General features: G+C 48.8%; 1 protein-coding gene across 1 annotated transcript in view; it reads left to right on the forward strand.

Moving 5' to 3' along the window:
- HSF1 (heat shock transcription factor 1) overlaps positions 1-17,796 on the forward strand; it is a 379,429-nt gene that overhangs the window by 102,723 nt on the left and 258,910 nt on the right. The window contains exon 7 of the mRNA XM_030220795.1: positions 10,631-10,727. Coding sequence (XP_030076655.1) covers positions 10,631-10,727 — 97 coding nt within the window. The remainder of the gene's footprint in view (positions 1-10,630; positions 10,728-17,796) is intronic.

A 17,796-nucleotide genomic window follows, 5' to 3' on the forward strand; every position in this document is an offset into this window, starting at 1 on the left:
GATATCATGGGTAGAAAGGTAGATTTGGGAGTCATCAGCATAGAGATGGTTGGAAAAGCCATGGGATGAGGTTAATGAACCAAGGGAAGAAGTGTAGAGATAGAAGAGGAGGGGACCAAGAACAGAACCCTGAGGTACGCCGATAGGCAGAGGGATAGAAGTAGAAGAGGATCCACCAGAGTGAACACTAAAGGTGCGGAGGGAGAGGTAGGAAGAGAACCAGGAAAGGACAGAGCCCTGGAATCCAAGTGAGAACAGGGTATCGAGAAGTATGCTGTGATCGACAGTGTCAAAAGCAGCGGAAAGATCAAGAAGAATGAGGATGGAATATTGACCTCTGGATTTAGCCAGTAATAGGTCATTGGAGACTTTAGTAAGCGCAGTTTCGGTTGAGTGGAGAGGGCGAAAACCAGATTGTAGTGGGTCAAGAATAGCATGTGAGGAGAGAAAATCAAGTAAGCGGTGGTGAACAGCACGCTCAAGTAGTTTGGAGAGAAAAGGGAGGAGGGAGATGGGTCGGTAATTAGAGGGACAAGTAGGGTCGAGTGAAGGCTTCTTAAGGAGAGGTGTGACCACAGCATGTTTAAAGGCAGTAGGGCTAGTTGCAGTGGAAAGTGAGAGGTTGAGAATGTGACAGATAAATGGAATAAGAGCAGGTGAGATGGCATTAAGAAGGTGGGTGGGAATGGGATCAGAGGAACAGGTGGTACATTTTGAGGAAGAAAGGAGAAGTGTAGTTTCCTCTATAGTAACTTCAGGAAAGGAGGAAAAGGAATGCGGGGAAGAAGAGAGAGAGAGGAACGGACTAGTGGAGGGAGAGGTGGCGAGGTAGAGAATTCAAGGTTTATCTTTTGAACCTTGTCGTGAAAGAATTCAGCAAGGGTCTGAGGAGATAATGAAGGGGGAGTTGGGGGAGGGGGCACCTTGAGGAGAGAGTTCATTGTCGAGGGTTAGAGCCAAGAGAGTTGGTCAGTTGGATATAATAATCCTGTTTGGCGCGTAAAAGAGCAGATTGGAAGGATGAAAAAGTGTAAGAAATCAGCAAGGGCCCGAGATTTCTGCCAGAGGCGTTCGGCGGAGCGAGTACAGGAATGTAGGTAGCGGATATTAGAAGTCAGCCAAGGTTGGGGTTTTGTACGCCTTATAGGGCGGGTCATCAAAGGTGCAAGTGTGTCTAAGGCAGAGGATAGAGTATTGTTGTAAGAAGAAACAGCCTCGTTGACAGACGTGGATGGTGCCACAGTAGAGAGGAGGTTTGAAACATGGGAGGATAGAGATGGAGGGTCGATATCGTGAAGATTCCTAGATAAATTAGATAAGATAGGACGGGACTGGGAGGGAGGAGATTTAAGTGTGAAAGTTATAAGATGATCAGAGAGGGGAAGATCAGAGGCAAGGAAACTAGAGGGTGAACAGTTGAGGAGAAGATGAGATCAAGACAGTGACCATTTTGATGAGTTGGGGAGGTGGAGCATAGTTGGAGATTAAAGGAGGATGTTAAAGCGAGTAACTTGGAAATATAAGAGTTAGAAGGACTGCGTAGACTAGGAGAAGTTAGAAGTTCCTACGTAGACTAGGAGTGCATGTGTTTCCTTATCTCGACGATTGGCTGGTGAAGAGCACCTCTAAGGAAGGTGCTCTGGAGTCCATACGAATGACTGTTCAGGTGCTGGAGATACTGGGGTTCGTCATAAATTATCCCAAGTCCCATCTCACCCCAGTCCAAAAATTGGAATTCATTGGAGCACTGCTGAACACTCGGACAGCTCGAGCTTATCTCCCCGAGGCAAGGGTGGTCAACCTTCTGTCCCTGGTGTCCATGGTTCGAGTGTCTCAGCAAGTCACGGCTCGGCAGATGTTGAGACTTCTGGGGCACGTGGCCTCCACAGTTCATGTAATGATCATGCCACGTCTACATATGAGATCAGCTCAATGGACCCTAGCATCCCAGTGGTTTCAGGCTGCGGGGGATCTAGAGGATGTAATCCAGCTGTCCACCGACTTTTGGCATTCTCTTCAGTGGTGGACGATTCGATCCAATTTGACTTTGGGGCGACCATTCCAAGTTCCTCATCCACAAAAAGTGCTGACGACGGATGCATCTCTCCAGGGGTGGGGAGCTCAGGTAGATGGGCTCCACACTCAGGGGGCCTGGTCCTTTCAGGAAAATGGTTTGCAGATCAACCTCCTGGAATGAAGAGAGATCTAGAATGCTCTAAAGGCTTTCAGAGATCGGCTGTCCAACCGAGTAATCTTAATTCAGACAGACAATCAGGTTGCCATGTTCTATACAAACAAGTAGGGGGGCACCAGATCTCACCCTCTGTTTCAGGAAGCCGGGATGGCTTTGGGCTTGCCGTCACAGCATGTTTCTCCAAGCCACTTATCTGTCCGGCGTAACCAGTCTGGCCAACAGGTTGAGCAGGATAATGCAACCTCACGAGTGGTCACTGAACATGGGCATAGTCCGCAAGATCTTCTGAGCGTGGGGCTCCCCCTCGGTGGATCTTTTTGCCACTCAGATCAATCTCAAGGTCCCTCAGTTCTGTTCCAGACTTCAGGCCCATGACAGACTAGCATAAAATGAATTTTTCCTACATTGGAGGACAGGCCTTCTGTATTCGTGTCCTCCCATACCTCTAGTAGGGAAGACTACTGAAACTCAAGCAAGACCGCGGAACAGTGATCCTGATTGCACCCTTCTGGCCCCGTCAGATTTGGTTCCCTCTTCCTGGAGTTGTCCTCCGAAGAAACGTGGAGATTGGAGTGTTTTCCAACCCTCATCACTCAGAACGAGGGGTCGCTTCTGCATCCCAACCTCCAGTCTCTGGCTTTCATGGCCTGGATGTTGAGAGCTTAGAATACGCCTCCTTGGGTCTTTCAGAGGGTGTCTCCCGAGTCTTGCTTCCAGAAAAGATTCCACGAAGAGGTGTTACTATTTCAAATAAAGGTGGTTTGCCATCTGGTGTGACAGCAAGGCCCTAGATCCTCTTTCTTGTCCTACACAGACCCTGCTTGAATACCTTCTACACTTGTCAGAGTCTGGTCTTAAGACCAACTCTGTAAGTAACATAGTAACATGTTACTATGTTACTTAGAGTTGGTCTTAAGAGTTCACCTTAGTTCGATTAGTGCTTTTCATCGCCGTGTAGAGGATAAGCCTATCTCTGGACAATCTTTAGTTGTTCGCTTCATGAGAGGTTTGCTTTTGTCAAAGCCCCCTTTCAAACCTCCACCAGTGTCATGGGATCTCAACGTCATTCTCACTCAGCTGATGAAAGCTCCTTTTGAGCCACTGAATACCTGCTATCTGAAGTACTTGACATGGAAGGTCATTTTCTTGGTGGCTGTTACTGATGGGTGACGTCCACGGTAGCCCCTTCAATCGGAGATCTTCTCTAGCAAAGACGTTTGCTAGCCCTCGCGCGCACACCGCACATGCACGACTGTCTTCCCGCCCGAACTCGCTTGTGTTCGTCAGTCTTCTTTTTTCTGCGCTCGGGACGGCTGTGTTTAGCATCGTTCTGTGCCCTGAGGAGACCCTCGCGCTTTTGCCGCATTCTTCCGCTTCGGAAGCACCCCTTTTTTCTTAGTTTTCGTTGCGTGTTTGTGTTAAAAAAAAAACCAAACAACTCCTTTATTTTCGAGTTTGTTTTTCCCCGTCAAGTTTCCTTTTGCTTTCGTAGGCTGCCCTGTTGGCCGCCCGTACGGGTTTTTTCCCTTCTTTTTTTGGTGCCCTTTGCCATCTTCGCGGATTTTGACTTCGCTGGCGTAATTTTTCCGCCCATGTTATCGACGCCTCCCAGCGGCTTCAAAAAGTGCATCCATTGCAACCGAGTTATCTCACTCACTGATAGGCACGCTTCGTGCCTTCAAAGTCTGGGGGCTGGGCACCGTCCTCAGGCCTGTAATCTCTGTCTTCTGTTGAAGAAGAGAACTCAAGTGGCGAGATTGGCCCAGTGGAACGTCTTGTTCGGGGCGGTACCGAGGTCATCGACCGGTGCTTCAGCGTCTACGGTACCGGGATCATCGTTGGTACTGATGTCGTCGTCGGGTGCCTCTGTGTCAGGAATGCAGGTGAGGGCTGTCCATTCTAAAATTATTAGCGTTACGTTGGTATAACAGAGAAAAAGCCCTCAGAAACCGCTGGCAAAGATGTCTGCGGTTTAGTGCATGGTTATGTGTGATTCAATTCATAACTCACACAACGTTTCTATCATTGGGCAAAAAACTCTGTTACCACAGGGCTATATATTTACAAGCCTCAACGAAGATTGTACTGACTGACAGCAATAGTTTATAAATTATCAGGCCCCACTCATGACCTGAATCAAATCAGCAAAAAAAGACTTAGCTTAGAGCTGAATTTGAGCACTCATCTTTGTCCGTTCGACGGGGATCACCGTTTCACCTAAGACCACGGCTTCATCAGGAACGGAGTGCTAATGTGCTGAAATCTGAAACAGATATTGCATATAATTATAAATTGCTGTCAAGGAGAAAAATATGTAAATACAGAACACAAAGAAAGTCACACCACGGACAGACATACTGAATTGAAGGCGTGAACTTTTTCAAAATGGCGCCTCAGCGTTCTCGTTCAAACAGCTGACTAAAATACTGCCGTCACCATGACGTATTGAACGCTAGTAGAAATTGAACCAATCAATTGAATTATTCAGCCCGTTGGGCTCTAAAGTGTCCCATTCAAAAATCAACTTTGCTTCTTTCCTTGCTAGTGTTAACTTACGGTTGCCACCTCGATGTGGCGGTTTGATCCAATCGATTACGACGCATTGTAAATCCTCAAATTTATGTTTATACTAAATGCAGTGTTCAACAATGGGTTCCTTGATCGCTGACCTTCTGAGATTAGATCGGTGTTCAAGTATTCTGACCTTTAAAGGTCTCGTAGTCATCCCAATATATTTTTTATTACAGGGGCACGTCAGACAATATACAACATGGTCAGAAAGGCAATTGGTGAAGTGCAATAAATCATAAATTTTTTTGGTCTTGGGGTTCATAATTTGTTTGGTTTGAGTAGTAATACTGCAGATCTGACAATGGCCACATTTAAAGTGACCACGAATTGTAGTTGGATGTTTATCAATTGATAGTCTAATATCTGCAGGACTGAGGATCTCTTTAATATTTCTCGTCCTCGAGAAGGCAACCCGTAAGTCAAAATTTTCAAAAGTGTGTGTGGTCTTCATGATTTCCCATCTCTTTTTAATCATTGTTGCTAAATATTCGCTGTGCTCACTGTGTTGCATTACCATAGTGAATTTACCATCTTCTTGATGTTTTACGTGCTTGGAGAGAAGCAAACTCCTGTTATTGTATTTGGCCCTCCGATATGCTTTCTTCAAAATGGATCTGCTATAGCCTCTGTCCAATAAGTTTGACATGAGGTTGTTAGCTTAAATTTTGAAAGTGTGAAAATCCGAACATATGCATCTAATCCTCAGCATTTGTGAGAAAGGAAGACTCTCCTTCAAATGTGTAGGGTGACAGCTGGAACTGTGTAAAAACGTATTCTTGTCTGTCTCTTTTTTGTACACTTTAGTGACAAATCCATCTGGTGTACTGTTTACTTCTACATCTAAATAATGGATGCATTTGAATGAATGTTGTTCAGTAAACTGAATGTTATCGTCGCAGCTATTGAGCCATATCATAAACTTATGTAGGTCTGTCACAGTACCTGTCCATATCATGAAGATATCATCAATATATCTCCACCACTGTGCAATGACCTCCTGAAATGGAGATTTATCAATCCATGTTGACTCAAACTGAGACATGTATAAATTGGCGATGGACGGGGCGAATGTGGCCCCCATCGCTACCCCACTCGTTTGCAGGTAGAATTTATCCAGAAAAAGAAAGTAATTCTCTTTCATTGCAATTCTTGCAAGCGTAAGAAGAAAATCTGTGGGTATGCAATGTGGTCTTGTTCTATTGTCAAGAATGTTCCTAATGTTGTTCAATGCTTCATCCTGAGGAATGGACGTGTATAATGAACACACGTCCAATGTAACCATGAGGGCATCATGATATTCAGATTCAACTTCCCCAATTTTTTCAAGAAAGTGAGTGGTATCTCTAATGTATGATGGATATTTAGACACTTCGGGTCTTAGGAAAGTGTCAATGAAGGAGGACAGTGGTTCTAAAACAGAATTTCTTCCCGAAAGAATAGGTCTCCCTGGTGGATTGATAAGACTCTTATGTACTTTCGGTAGGAAGTACATAACGGGAATGGTTGGAGAGCTGCGGCATAAGAATTTTTTATCTTTGGGGGTAATGAATCCTTCTTCCAAAGCTTTGGTGGTAATCCGGTTTATGAGGGATTTAAGTCTGTTTGTTGGATTCAGCATAAGCCTTTTATAAGATCTACTGTCATTTAATTGTCTTAAAGCCTCATTGATGTAGTCACTACGATTTTGTACCACAATGCCGCCGCCCTTGTCTGCCTTCTTGATAATAATACCATTACCGACGCGGTAAGTTTTTTTTTTTTTTAATTTGGATTTTGAAATACAACTGGACGGCAGCGCCAGATGCGGCGCCCTTGTAGGCAGGCGCCCCCCTGCGGTGCTTACCCCGCTTACCGGGTTAGCACGGCCCTGCCTGGATGTTGAGAGCGTAGACTTTGCCTCTTTGGGTCTGTCAGAGGGTGTCTCCCGCATCTTGCTTGCTTCCAGGAAAGATTCCACTAAGAGGAGTTACTTCTTTCTATGGAGGAGGCTTGCCGTCTGGTGTGACAGCAGGCCCTAGATCCTCGCTCTTGTCCTACACAGACCCTGCTTGACTACCTTCTGCACATGTCTGAGTCTGGTCTCAAGACCAACTCTGTAAGGGTTCACCTTAGTGCAATCAGTGCATACCATTACCGTGTGGAAGGTAAGCCGATCTCAGGACAGCCTTTAGTTGTTCGCTTCATGAGAGGTTTGCTTTTGTCAAAGCCCCCCATCAAACCTCCTACAGTGTCATGGGATCTCAATGTCGTTCTCACCCAGCTGATGAAACCCCTTTTCGAGCCACTGGATTCTTGCCATCTGAAGTACTTGACCTGGAAGGTCATTTCTTGGTGGCAGTTACTTCAGCTCGTAGGGTCAGTGAGCTTCAAGCCCTGGTAGCTCATGCTCCTTATACCAAATTTCATCATAATAGAGTAGTCCTCCGCACTCACCCTAAGTTTTTGTCAACACATACTATACTCTTTAAAAGGTAACAGACATGTTCCATACTCGAGGGAAATAATTTATAAGAAAACGGAAAAGTCATTCTCAATATTAAGACCAGCAGGGGAGACAGTATTTAATTCAACAATTGACCTCTGTTCCTGTTGTAGAAGTATCCTGTCTATTTTATTGCCTCTCCAGGATGGCTTAATAATTCTGAACACTAGAAAACGGAGATCAGAAAAATTGTGTGAGTGGTCAATGCAATGCTGAACCAAAGGTGCTGTTACATTATTCCTCCGGATATTGCTTTTACATTCGATTATCCTGGTCTTAATTTTTTAGTGGTCTTCCCCACATAAATCATATCACATGGACATAAAATTAGATAAGGTACTCCTTCGGTGTTACAATTGGAGACGTGTTTGAGGGGATATGCCTTTCCTGTCTGTGGATGGATAAATGCTGTAATGTTCATAGATGCCTCACACCAGGATAATCGAAAATCGAACACAGAAGCAGACTGGGAGTGCATGTGTTCCCTTATCTCGACGATTGGCTGGTGAAGAACACCTCGGAGGCAGGAATACTACGATCCATGAGGATTACTATTCAACTGCTCGAGCTACTGGGGTTTGTTATCAATTATCCCAAGTCCCATCTGATTCCCGTACAAAAGTTGGAATTCATAGGAGCTCTGTTGAACACACGGACGTCTCGAGCTTACCTTCCCCAGGCAAGGGCAGACAACCTTCTGGCTCTGGTGTCCTCAGCTCGAGCATTCCAACAGATCACAGCTCGGCAGATGTTCTTAGGGCACATGGCTTCCACAGTTCATGTGACTCCCATGGCACGTCTACACATGAGATCAGCTCAGTGGACCCTAGCTTCCCAGTGGTGTCAGGCTACGGGGGATCTAGAGGATGTCATCCATCTTTCCACCGATTTTTGCAATTCCCTTCAATGGTGGACCATTCGCTCCAATCTGACCTTGGGACGCCCATTCCAAATTCCTCAGCCACAAAAAGTGCTGATGACGGATGCATCCCTCCTGGGGTGGGGGAGCTCATTTGGATGGGCTCCGCACTCAGGGAGTTTGGTCTTTCCAGGAAATGCGTCTTCAGATCAACCTGTTGGAATTACGAGCGATCTGGAATGCGTTAAAGGCTTTCAGAGATCGGCTGTCCAATCAAATTATCAGAAAACGCACGATCTCCAGTGGGCTAGCAGATTGTATTTCCTTCACTTATGCCCAAGCTGGGCTGACTCTGGAGGGCCATGTCACGGCTCATAATGTCAGAGCTATGGCTGCGTCAGTGGCTCACTTAAAGTCAGCTTCCATTGAAGAGATTTGCAAGGCTGCAACATGGTCATCAGTCCACACATTCACATCTTACTACTGCCTTCAGCAGGATACCCGACGCGACAGTCGGTTTGGGCAGTTGGTGTTACAGAATCTGTTCGGGGTTTAGAATCCAACTCCACCCTCCTAGGCCCATTTCCGTTCTGTTCCAGGCTGCACTCTCACCTGGTTGTGTTTGTTTTCAGGTCAGTCTCAGTTATGTCCTCGCCGTTGCGAGGCCCAATTGACCACTGTTCATTGTTTTCAGTGAGCCTGGGTGCTAGGGATACCCCATGCGTGATGATGTCCAGCTTGCTTGTCCTCGGATAGACAGCAGGCTGGACATCATCACAATCCTCCCTCCTCCCCTTTGGAGTTGTTCTTCTCGTTTGCTTTTTATGTAACTGAGAGAAGCGCGTGGGCGTCGCGGGCGGGAAGTCACTCGCCTGCTCTCATCGCTTCTAGAAGTTTTAAAATGTTGATTTTTAAATCTGGAGCTCCTGGGCCGTCGCAGATGACTACCCATCAGTGATACTGCTCAGTCTGCTGTCCTCGAAGAATACCTGCTACAGGTAAGTATCTTCATTGCCCCCCCCCCCCCCCCTCCCAGGAGTGGTCGCCTGTTTTTTTTTTGCCTCCAATTCTTACTTGGCCATCTGTGTTTGAATATCGCTCTCTGTGCTTTCTTGTACCTTCAAGTGGTTCTATAACGCTATAATTTTCCCCCTCATTACTGCATTATGCCCCACTCAAATGGTCAGCGGGTCCACTTCCCCAGTATCATTGAGAGTGATATTTTCTAAATGTTCTTCATTGTTGATTTAATTCTTGAATTGATAATGAATGTGACTGTTGGGCAGACTGGATGGACCATTCAGGTCTTTATCTGCCGTCACTTACTGTGTTACTGTGTAATATGTTTTTTTTTCTTTCTATCCAGAAATATTTGCACTTTTGGTTCAGATGATGATACTTCCGCATCTGGACTATTGCAATGTTACTACTACTACTACTTATCATTTCTAAAGCGCTACTAGATGTACGCAGCGCTGTACACTTGAACATAAAGAGACAGTCCCTGCTCAACAGAGCTTACAATCTAATTAGAACAGACAGACAGAACAAACAAGAGATAAGGGAATATTAAAGTGAGGATGATAAAATAAGGGTTCTCTACTTGGAGTTGAATTCAAGATATCTGAGGTAGCTTTGGTTTATTCAGAATACTGCAATAAGATTCATTTTTAAGATGCATAAGTATGTTAGTGTCTCAAGTTATTTGGTAAAATAATATTTGCTTCCCTTCCATGAATGCATATTAAAGGCAACTTGTTTACTATTTCAAATTGTTCATGGTTCTACTTTTCAGCTTTTGATAGACATGGTTTTAAAAACATTGTTTGGTCATTCTTCTCGTTTACGAGGTCAACTAATTTTATGCCCTTCTGTTTTTAGAAAATTTCATTTTGAGGATCGTTAATTCAATTTTCTCTCCTGTTATTGTTCCCTTGTGGTATTCTCTTCCACTACATATTCGAATAAAGCAAAACTATTTGAAATTTAGAAAGGTGTTAGACACATTTGTTTAGGCAATCCAAAATGTAGTATTGTTACTTAGAAACATCAAGGTATTTTACATTATTACTGTAATGGACTTTGTAATTTTTCATGTATTTCTCTCACTTTTGTACACTACGTTGAAACTTGTTTTAGGGGAAACTGCGTTTTAAAAGCACTACATTGACATTTGCATGCATTGCTTTCACTGCATGCAAATCTCTCTCATGAATATTTATTTTGGATATCCTGAAAATCTGACTGGCTGGGGTGCCTCTAGGACCAGGTTTGGGAACCATTGGGTTACCCTCTGGCTGTACTCTCATCCAGTCCAGCAAGTGAGTGTTGAGCAAGACAAGGAGGTGGATAGGTGAATGGGCCTCAGCCTCTGCCTTGAGTTTTACTGGCACTGAAGAATTAATTGTAATTTGTTTTTTTTCTTAGACTGTGATTTCAACCCCTTTAGTACAATGTTTAGAAAATATGAGGATTCAAAGATGGTTTCTAGAAAGGTACTCAACAGCTTCTCCTTCCCTTCCAGCCCCCTCATGTTGAATGATGGCAGCACAGCACATTCCATTCCGAAATACAGTAGGCAGTACTCACTGGAGCATGTGCACAGCACATCCCCATACACAGTGAGTATACACAGTCCGCTCCCTTCTACATGAATGCATAGTCCACTCCTCTTTAGCATGTGCAAGATGCATCTCTGTACATAGTGAGTATACATAGTCTGCTCCTGTCTAGCACATGCAAGTTGTGTCCCCATACACGGTGAGTATGCACAGTCTGCTCTTCTCTAGCACGTGCAAGGGTGTCCCCATACATGGTGAGTATACACAGTCCGTTCCTCTCTAGCATGTGTAAGGTGTGTCTCTATACATAGTACATAGTAAATGTCAGCAGATAAGACCTGCATGGTCCATCCAGTCTGCCCATCAAGGTGGCCAAAGTTGAATCTGGCACTCTGCACAGGTTCCACTTCTTCAGGATTAAACCCTGGTATACTTAATATCTATTTCTCACTGTCAATTTGGGGGCACAGACTGTAGATGTCTGCTTGGAACTAGTCCAACTTTCCAACTACTGGAGTTGTTGTTAGTCCACTCCAGCCACAATCCTGATTAGTTTTTGCCATGTACGGGACCTAGACCATAGAAGTCTTCCTAGCCTTGGATTACTTCCCAACCTCTGAAGCTACCATCAAAGTTCACTCAAGTTATGAGGCCATTTAAGTTTTCCTTTAATGTTAAAACAAGAAAATCTAAGACCATTTTCATTTACAAGAGAAATAAAATAACCGGCAAGCATAAAATATTACATTGTCCCTAAAACACATTTTCTGAAAATGAGTCTTCAAGGATTTACGAAAAACACCATAATATGGTATAGATCAGTGATGGCGAACCTTTTAGAGACCGAGTGCCCAAACAGCAACCCAAAATCGAATTATTTATCGCAAAGTGCTGGTACTCATTATGGGCGGGGGTCACCACATATGACTCCACCCCTATGATAGCCACACCCCTTACACCAGCCATGGCGCATATAAACAGACATCATTGAATATATTATACTAGTATAGGAGAAAAAATAACATGATTTTCTTCCATTATAAATCATTTCTGTAAGCTGTTACAGCTCCAGTATACCCAGTGCAAAATAAGACAGCAGATGTAAATTCTCCAATTCGACATATTCCAAACACTAAAATGAAAATAAAATGATTTTTTCCTACCTTTGTTGTCTGGTGATTTTGTTTTTCTATCCATATTGGTTCTAGTCGCTGATTCTGTTGCTCTCTATCTGTTCTCTTAACTCCGTTTCCAGGGAGGGCTTCCTTTCCATTGATTTCTTTACTTTTCTCCTTTCTTCTTCATTTCTTGCCCTCCATCCATGTCCAGCAACCATCCTCTCCCCTCCAGCCACAAATGTTCAGCAACCCTCCTCTCCCCTCCAGCCACAAATGTCCAGCCGCCCTCCCTCCCAGCACCTGGCAGCACCCAGCATCAGGCCTCCCTCCCACCCAGCACCCACCATCAGGCAGGCCTCCCTCCCACCCAGCACCCACCATCAGGCTTCCCTCCCACCCAGCACCCAACACCAGGCCTCCCTCCCAGCACCAGGAACCCCCCTCCTCCTAAAATTTAAAAAGCGTACCTCCTCGGCTCGGAGTCGGGGTTAAGGCGGCGTGCGTCCGTAGCAGCAGCGAAGCGCGTGTGCTTCGCTCGACGCGCCTTCGGCCTTCCTGTCTCTCAAGCTGTGGTCCCGCCATCAGGACCAGAGCTTGAGAGACAGGGAAGGCCGAAGGCGCGTCGAGCAAAGCACACGCGCTTCGCTGCCGCTACGGACGCACGCCGCCTTAACCCCGACTCCGAGCCGAGGAGGTACGCTTTTTAAATTTTAGGAGGAGGGGGGGGTTCCTGGTGCTGGGAGGGAGGGAGGACGGGCGGGTGGCCTGTTGCTCGTTGGGTTGGAGGGAGGGCGGGAGGAAGGCCGAACTGGGAGGGAGAGTGGGCGGACCAGTGATGGCGACGGCGCGCGTGCGTGCGTGCCAAGGGAGAGGGCTCTGCGTGCCCTCTCTGGCACGCGTGCCATAGGTTCGCCATCACTGGTATAGATCTTATATAAATTGGTAAATCATTCTACCATTTTGCTGATAGGTATAACAGTGTTGTTGCATGTAATGTCTTAAATCTGATACCTTTAGTTTAAGGGAATACTAAGTGCAAATGATTCTCCGAGGACAAGCAGGCTGCTTGTTCTCACGACTGGGTTGATGTCCACGGCTGCCCCCACTAACCGAACAAAAACTTTGCGGGCGGTCCCGCACGCAGGGCACGCCCACCGCGCATGCGCAGGCCGTCTTCCTGCCCGTGCGCGACCGTTCCCCGCGCAGTTTTTTTCGATTCCGCGCTCAGGAGAGACGTGTTACCGTCTCTCTCTTGGTCAGCCGCGGAAACCGGATCGCGGCCTAGCCGCAAATTTTCTCTTTTGTGCGCGTTCGCGCTTCTTTTCTTTATTTCGGGGGGAAAAAAAAAAGTTTGTCCTCTCGTCGTCTTAGCGCGGGGGCGCTTCGTTGCGGCCTTGTGGCCGCTCGGTCATTTCTTTTTTGGGTGTGCTTTTCACCGCCACCATCGATGACTTTGACTTTGCCGACGCGATTTTTCCGTCGATGTCCTTGAAGGGTCCCGAGTGGATTCAAGAAGTGTGGTCGGTGCGGCCGGCACATCTCGCAAACCGATACTCACGCTTGGTGCCTCCAGTGCCTTGGCCCGGAGCATAATACCAAGACGTGCACCTTGTGTCTCGGATTGCGAAAGCGGACACAGGTGGCGAGGCAAGTTCGTCGGGACCAACTTTTTGGAACTTGCGCTGGCCCGTCGACGGCTGGGTCTTCGGTACCGGTACCGATGTCGACGAAATCGACACCGACGATGGCATCGACCCCAGGAGCACAGGTACTGTTGGCCCACCGGACCTCCGGTGATGGCGGGGGTGAACGGCCGCGCGGGCAGTCGGCCCCGGCCACTCCCTCTACCCAGGGCCATCGGGACCGAACCCTGTCAGACCCGATCCCTCGAGGCCAGGGGGGTTCTACCTCCTCTTCATGTCTGCCACCGAGCGTCGATGATGGGCACCGAAAGAAAACAAAGAAACATCGGTCGCCCACGGCTCACGGGACTGCTAGTTCCGGCGCCTCTAGAGATGGATCGACACCGAGGAAACGGCAGTGCCGAGAGGAGTGTTCCCCCTCTGGTCGAAGAGGTGTCGTTCCGTCAGTCCATGGGTGCTTCTGTACCGTCTCCTGGACCTGAGCAGCTTCCGGCACCGGCACCCACTCCGTCCCCCCTGCCTTTCCCGACAGCGGGCCTTGACGAGTGCCTCAGAGCCATCCTTCCAGGGATTCTGGAAGGGCTGATGCGCCAGGCGCCCCCGGCGCCGTTGATGGAGGCACCGGCGTACTCCAGCCCGATGCCGAGGCCTCCAACACCGACGCCGCTTGTGGTACAGGTGTCGACCGCCATGCAGGTGGAATCCCCGTCGACGTCGATGGAGGGAGCTTCATCCCTGCCGGCGCGGGAGTCCACCGCTCGACGTCACCATCGAGGACGTGGTTCCTCGCAGTCGTGACGGGGCCCGGTTGAGGTCTGAGCTGCAAGAGCTCATGTCCGATACCGAGGAAGAGGCCTCGTGGGGGAAGGAGGAGGACCCCAGATATTTCTCCTCAGAGGAGTCTGAGGGCCTTCCCTCCGACCCCACTCCTTCACCGGAGAGGAAGCTCTCGCCCCCTGAGAGCCTCTCCTTTGCCTCCTTTGTCAGGGATATGTCTATATGCATTCCCTTCCCCGTGGTCCTCTGTGGATGAGCCGAGGGCTGAGATGCTCGAGGTCCTCGACTATCCATCACCACCTAGAGAGTCTTCCACGGTACCGTTGCACAGTGTCCTCAAGGAGACACTGCTTCGGAACTGGCAGAAGCCATTATCTAACCCCACCATTCCCAAGAAAGCGGAGTCCCAATACAGAATCCACTCTGACCCAGAGTTAATTGCGGCCCCAATTGCCTCATGACCTCGGCGGTCGTGGACTTTGCTCTCAAGAGGGCACGGAGTTCGAGGGATACCGCCTCGGCGCCCCCGGGGCGGGAGTCTCGCACTCTGGACTCGTTTGGGAGGAAGGCCTACCAAATCTTCCATGCTCGTGACCCGCCTCCAGTCGTACCAGCTCTACACGAGCATCCACATGCGGAACAATGTGAAGCAACTGACGGACCTGGTCGTAAGCTCCCTCCGGAGCAGTCCAGGCCTTTTCAGGAGGTGGTCAGGCAGTTGAAGGCGTGCAGAAAGTTCCTGTCCAGGGGTATATATGACACCTGGGATGTGGCATCTCGAGCTGCGGGCCCAAGGTATAGTGATGCGCAGACTCTCCTGGCTGCGTGCCTCTGACCTGGACACCGCACCAGTAACGACTGGCGGATGTCCCTTGCCGGGGGGATAACATTTCGGCGAGAAGGTCGAGCAGTTGGTGGACCAACTACACCAGCGGGAAACCGCCCTCGACAAGCTCTCCCACCGGGCGCCTTCAGCAACCACCTCTACAGGTGGACGTTTTTTCCCAGGCCCAGCAGGCTGCTTCCTACGCCTACAGCAAGCGTAGGTACACCCAGCCGGCCCGAAGGCATCCTCAGGCACAGGGACAGTCCCAGCGCGCTCGGTTCCTGTCAACAGCGTGCGCCTAAGCAGCCCCCTGCGCCTCCACAGCAAAAGCCGGGGATGGGCTTTTTGACTGGATCCATGGGAACATAGCCCCATCGAAGTGTCCGTAACCGGACGGCCTGCCGTCGGGGGGAGGTTGAAAAGCTTTCACCAAAGGGTCCTCTGATAACCTCCGCCATGGGTTCTCCAAATAGTGCGTGCGGATACGCCCTGAATTTGGCCTCCACCTCCACCAAATTGCCCACCGGGAGCTCAGTCCTTCAGCTCCCATCACAAGCAGGTACTTGCGAGGAACTCTCCGCTCTTCTCAGCGCCAATGCGGTCGAGCCCGTACCACCCTGGCAGGAAGGGGCAGGGATTCTATTCCAGGTACTTCCTTGTGGAAAAGAAAACAGGGGGGATGCGCCCCATCCTAGACCTGAGAGGCCTGAACAATACCTGGTAAAGAGAAGTTCAGGATGCTTTCCTTGGGCACCCTTCTCCCCATGATTCAGAAAGACGATTGGCTATGCTCCCTGGATTTAAAGGAAGCTTATACTCACATCCCGATACTGCCAGCTCACAGACAGTATCTCAGATTCCGCCTGGGGACACGGCACTTTCAGTATTGTGTGCTGCCCTTTGGGCTCGCCTCTGCCCCACGGGTGTTCACGAAGTGCCTCGTGGTGGTCGCGGCGTATCTACGCAAGCTGGGAGTGCACGTGTTCCCATATCTCGACGATTGGCTGGTCAAGAACACCTTGGAGGCAGGGGCTCTCCGGTCCATGCAGTGCACTATTCACCTCCTGGAGCTGCTGGGGTTTGTGATAAATTACCCAAAGTCCCATCTCCAGCCAGTCCAATCTCTGGAATTCATAGGAGCTCTGCTGAATTCACAGACGGCTCAGGCCTTACTTCCCGAAGCGAGGGCCCACAACCTCCTGTCCCTCGCTTCCCAGACCAGAGCATCTCAGCAGGTCACAGCTCGGCAGATGTTGAGACTCCTAGGTCATATGGCCTCTTACAGTTCATGTGACTCCCATGGCTCGTCTTCACATGAGATCTGCTCAATGGACCCTAGCTTCCCAGTGGTGCCAAGCCACCGGGAATCTAGAAGATGTCATCCGCCTGTCCCTCAGTTGCCGCAATTCGCTGCACTGGTGGACCATTCGGACCAATTTGACCCTGGGACGTCCATTCCAAATTCCGCAGGCCCATGAAAGTGCTGACGACGGATGCATCTCGCCTGGGGTGGGGAGCTCATGTCGATGGGCTTCACACCCAGGGACTGTGGTCCCTCCAGGAACAGGATCTTCAGATCAACCTCCTGGAGCTCCGAGCGGTCTGGAACGCACTGAAGGCCTTCAGAGATCGGCTGTCCTATCAAATTATCCAAATTCGGACAGACAATCAGGTTGCAATGTATTACATCAACAAGCATGGGGGCACCGGATCTTGCCCCCTGTGTCAGGAAGCCGTTGGAATGTGGCGTTGGGCCTGCCAGTTCGGCATGCTTCTTCAAGCCACATACCTGGCAGGTGTAAACAACAGTCTGGCCGACAGACTGAGCAGAGTCATGCAACCGCACGAGTGGTCGCTCCATTCCAGAGTGGTATGCAAGATCTTCCGAGAGTGGGGCACTCCCTCGGTGGACCTTTCGCTTCTCAGACCAACCACAGCTGCCTCTGTTCTGTTCCAGACTACAGGCACATGGCAGACTAGCGTCGGATGCCTTTCCTCCTCCATTGGGGGACCGGCCTCCTGTAGCTTATTCTCCATACCTTTGGTGGGGAAGACCTTACTGAAGCTCAAGCAAGACCACGGCACCATGATTCTGATAGCGCCCTTTTGGCCCCGTCAGATCTGGTTCCCTCTACTTCTGGAGTTGTCCTCAGAAGAACCGTGGAGATTGGAGTGTTTTCCGACTCTCATTTCGCAGAACGACGGAGCGCTTCTGCACCCCAACCTTCAGTCTCTGGCTCTCACAGCCTGGATGTTGAGGGCATAGACTTTGCTTCGTTGGGTCTGTCGGAGGGTGGTCTCCCGCGTCTTGCTTGCCTCTAGAAAGGATTCCACTAAAAAAGAGTTACTTTTTCAAGTGGAGGAGGTTTGTCGTTTGGTGTGAGAGCAAGGCCCTAGAACCTCATTCTTGTCCTGCACAGAACCTGCTTGAATACCTTCTGCACTTATCAGAGTCTGGCCTCAAGACCAACTCAGTAAGGAATCACCTTAGTGCGATTAGTGCTTACCATCATCGTGTAGAGGGTAAAGCATCTCTGGAGAGCCTTTAGTCGTTCAATTCATGAGAGGCTTGCTTTGTCAAGGCCCCCTGTCAAGCCTCCTGCAGTGTCATGGGATCTCAACGTCATCCTCACCTAGCTGATGAAACTCCTTTTGAGCCACTGATTCCTGCCATCTGAAGTACTTGACCTGGAAGATCATTTTCTTGGTGGCAGTTACTTCAGCTCGTAGAGTCAGTGAGCTTCAAGCCCTAGTAGCTCATGCTC

The sequence above is a fragment of the Microcaecilia unicolor genome, chromosome 1, assembly GCF_901765095.1.
Source record: "Microcaecilia unicolor chromosome 1, aMicUni1.1, whole genome shotgun sequence".
Taxonomy (NCBI): domain Eukaryota; kingdom Metazoa; phylum Chordata; class Amphibia; order Gymnophiona; family Siphonopidae; genus Microcaecilia; species Microcaecilia unicolor.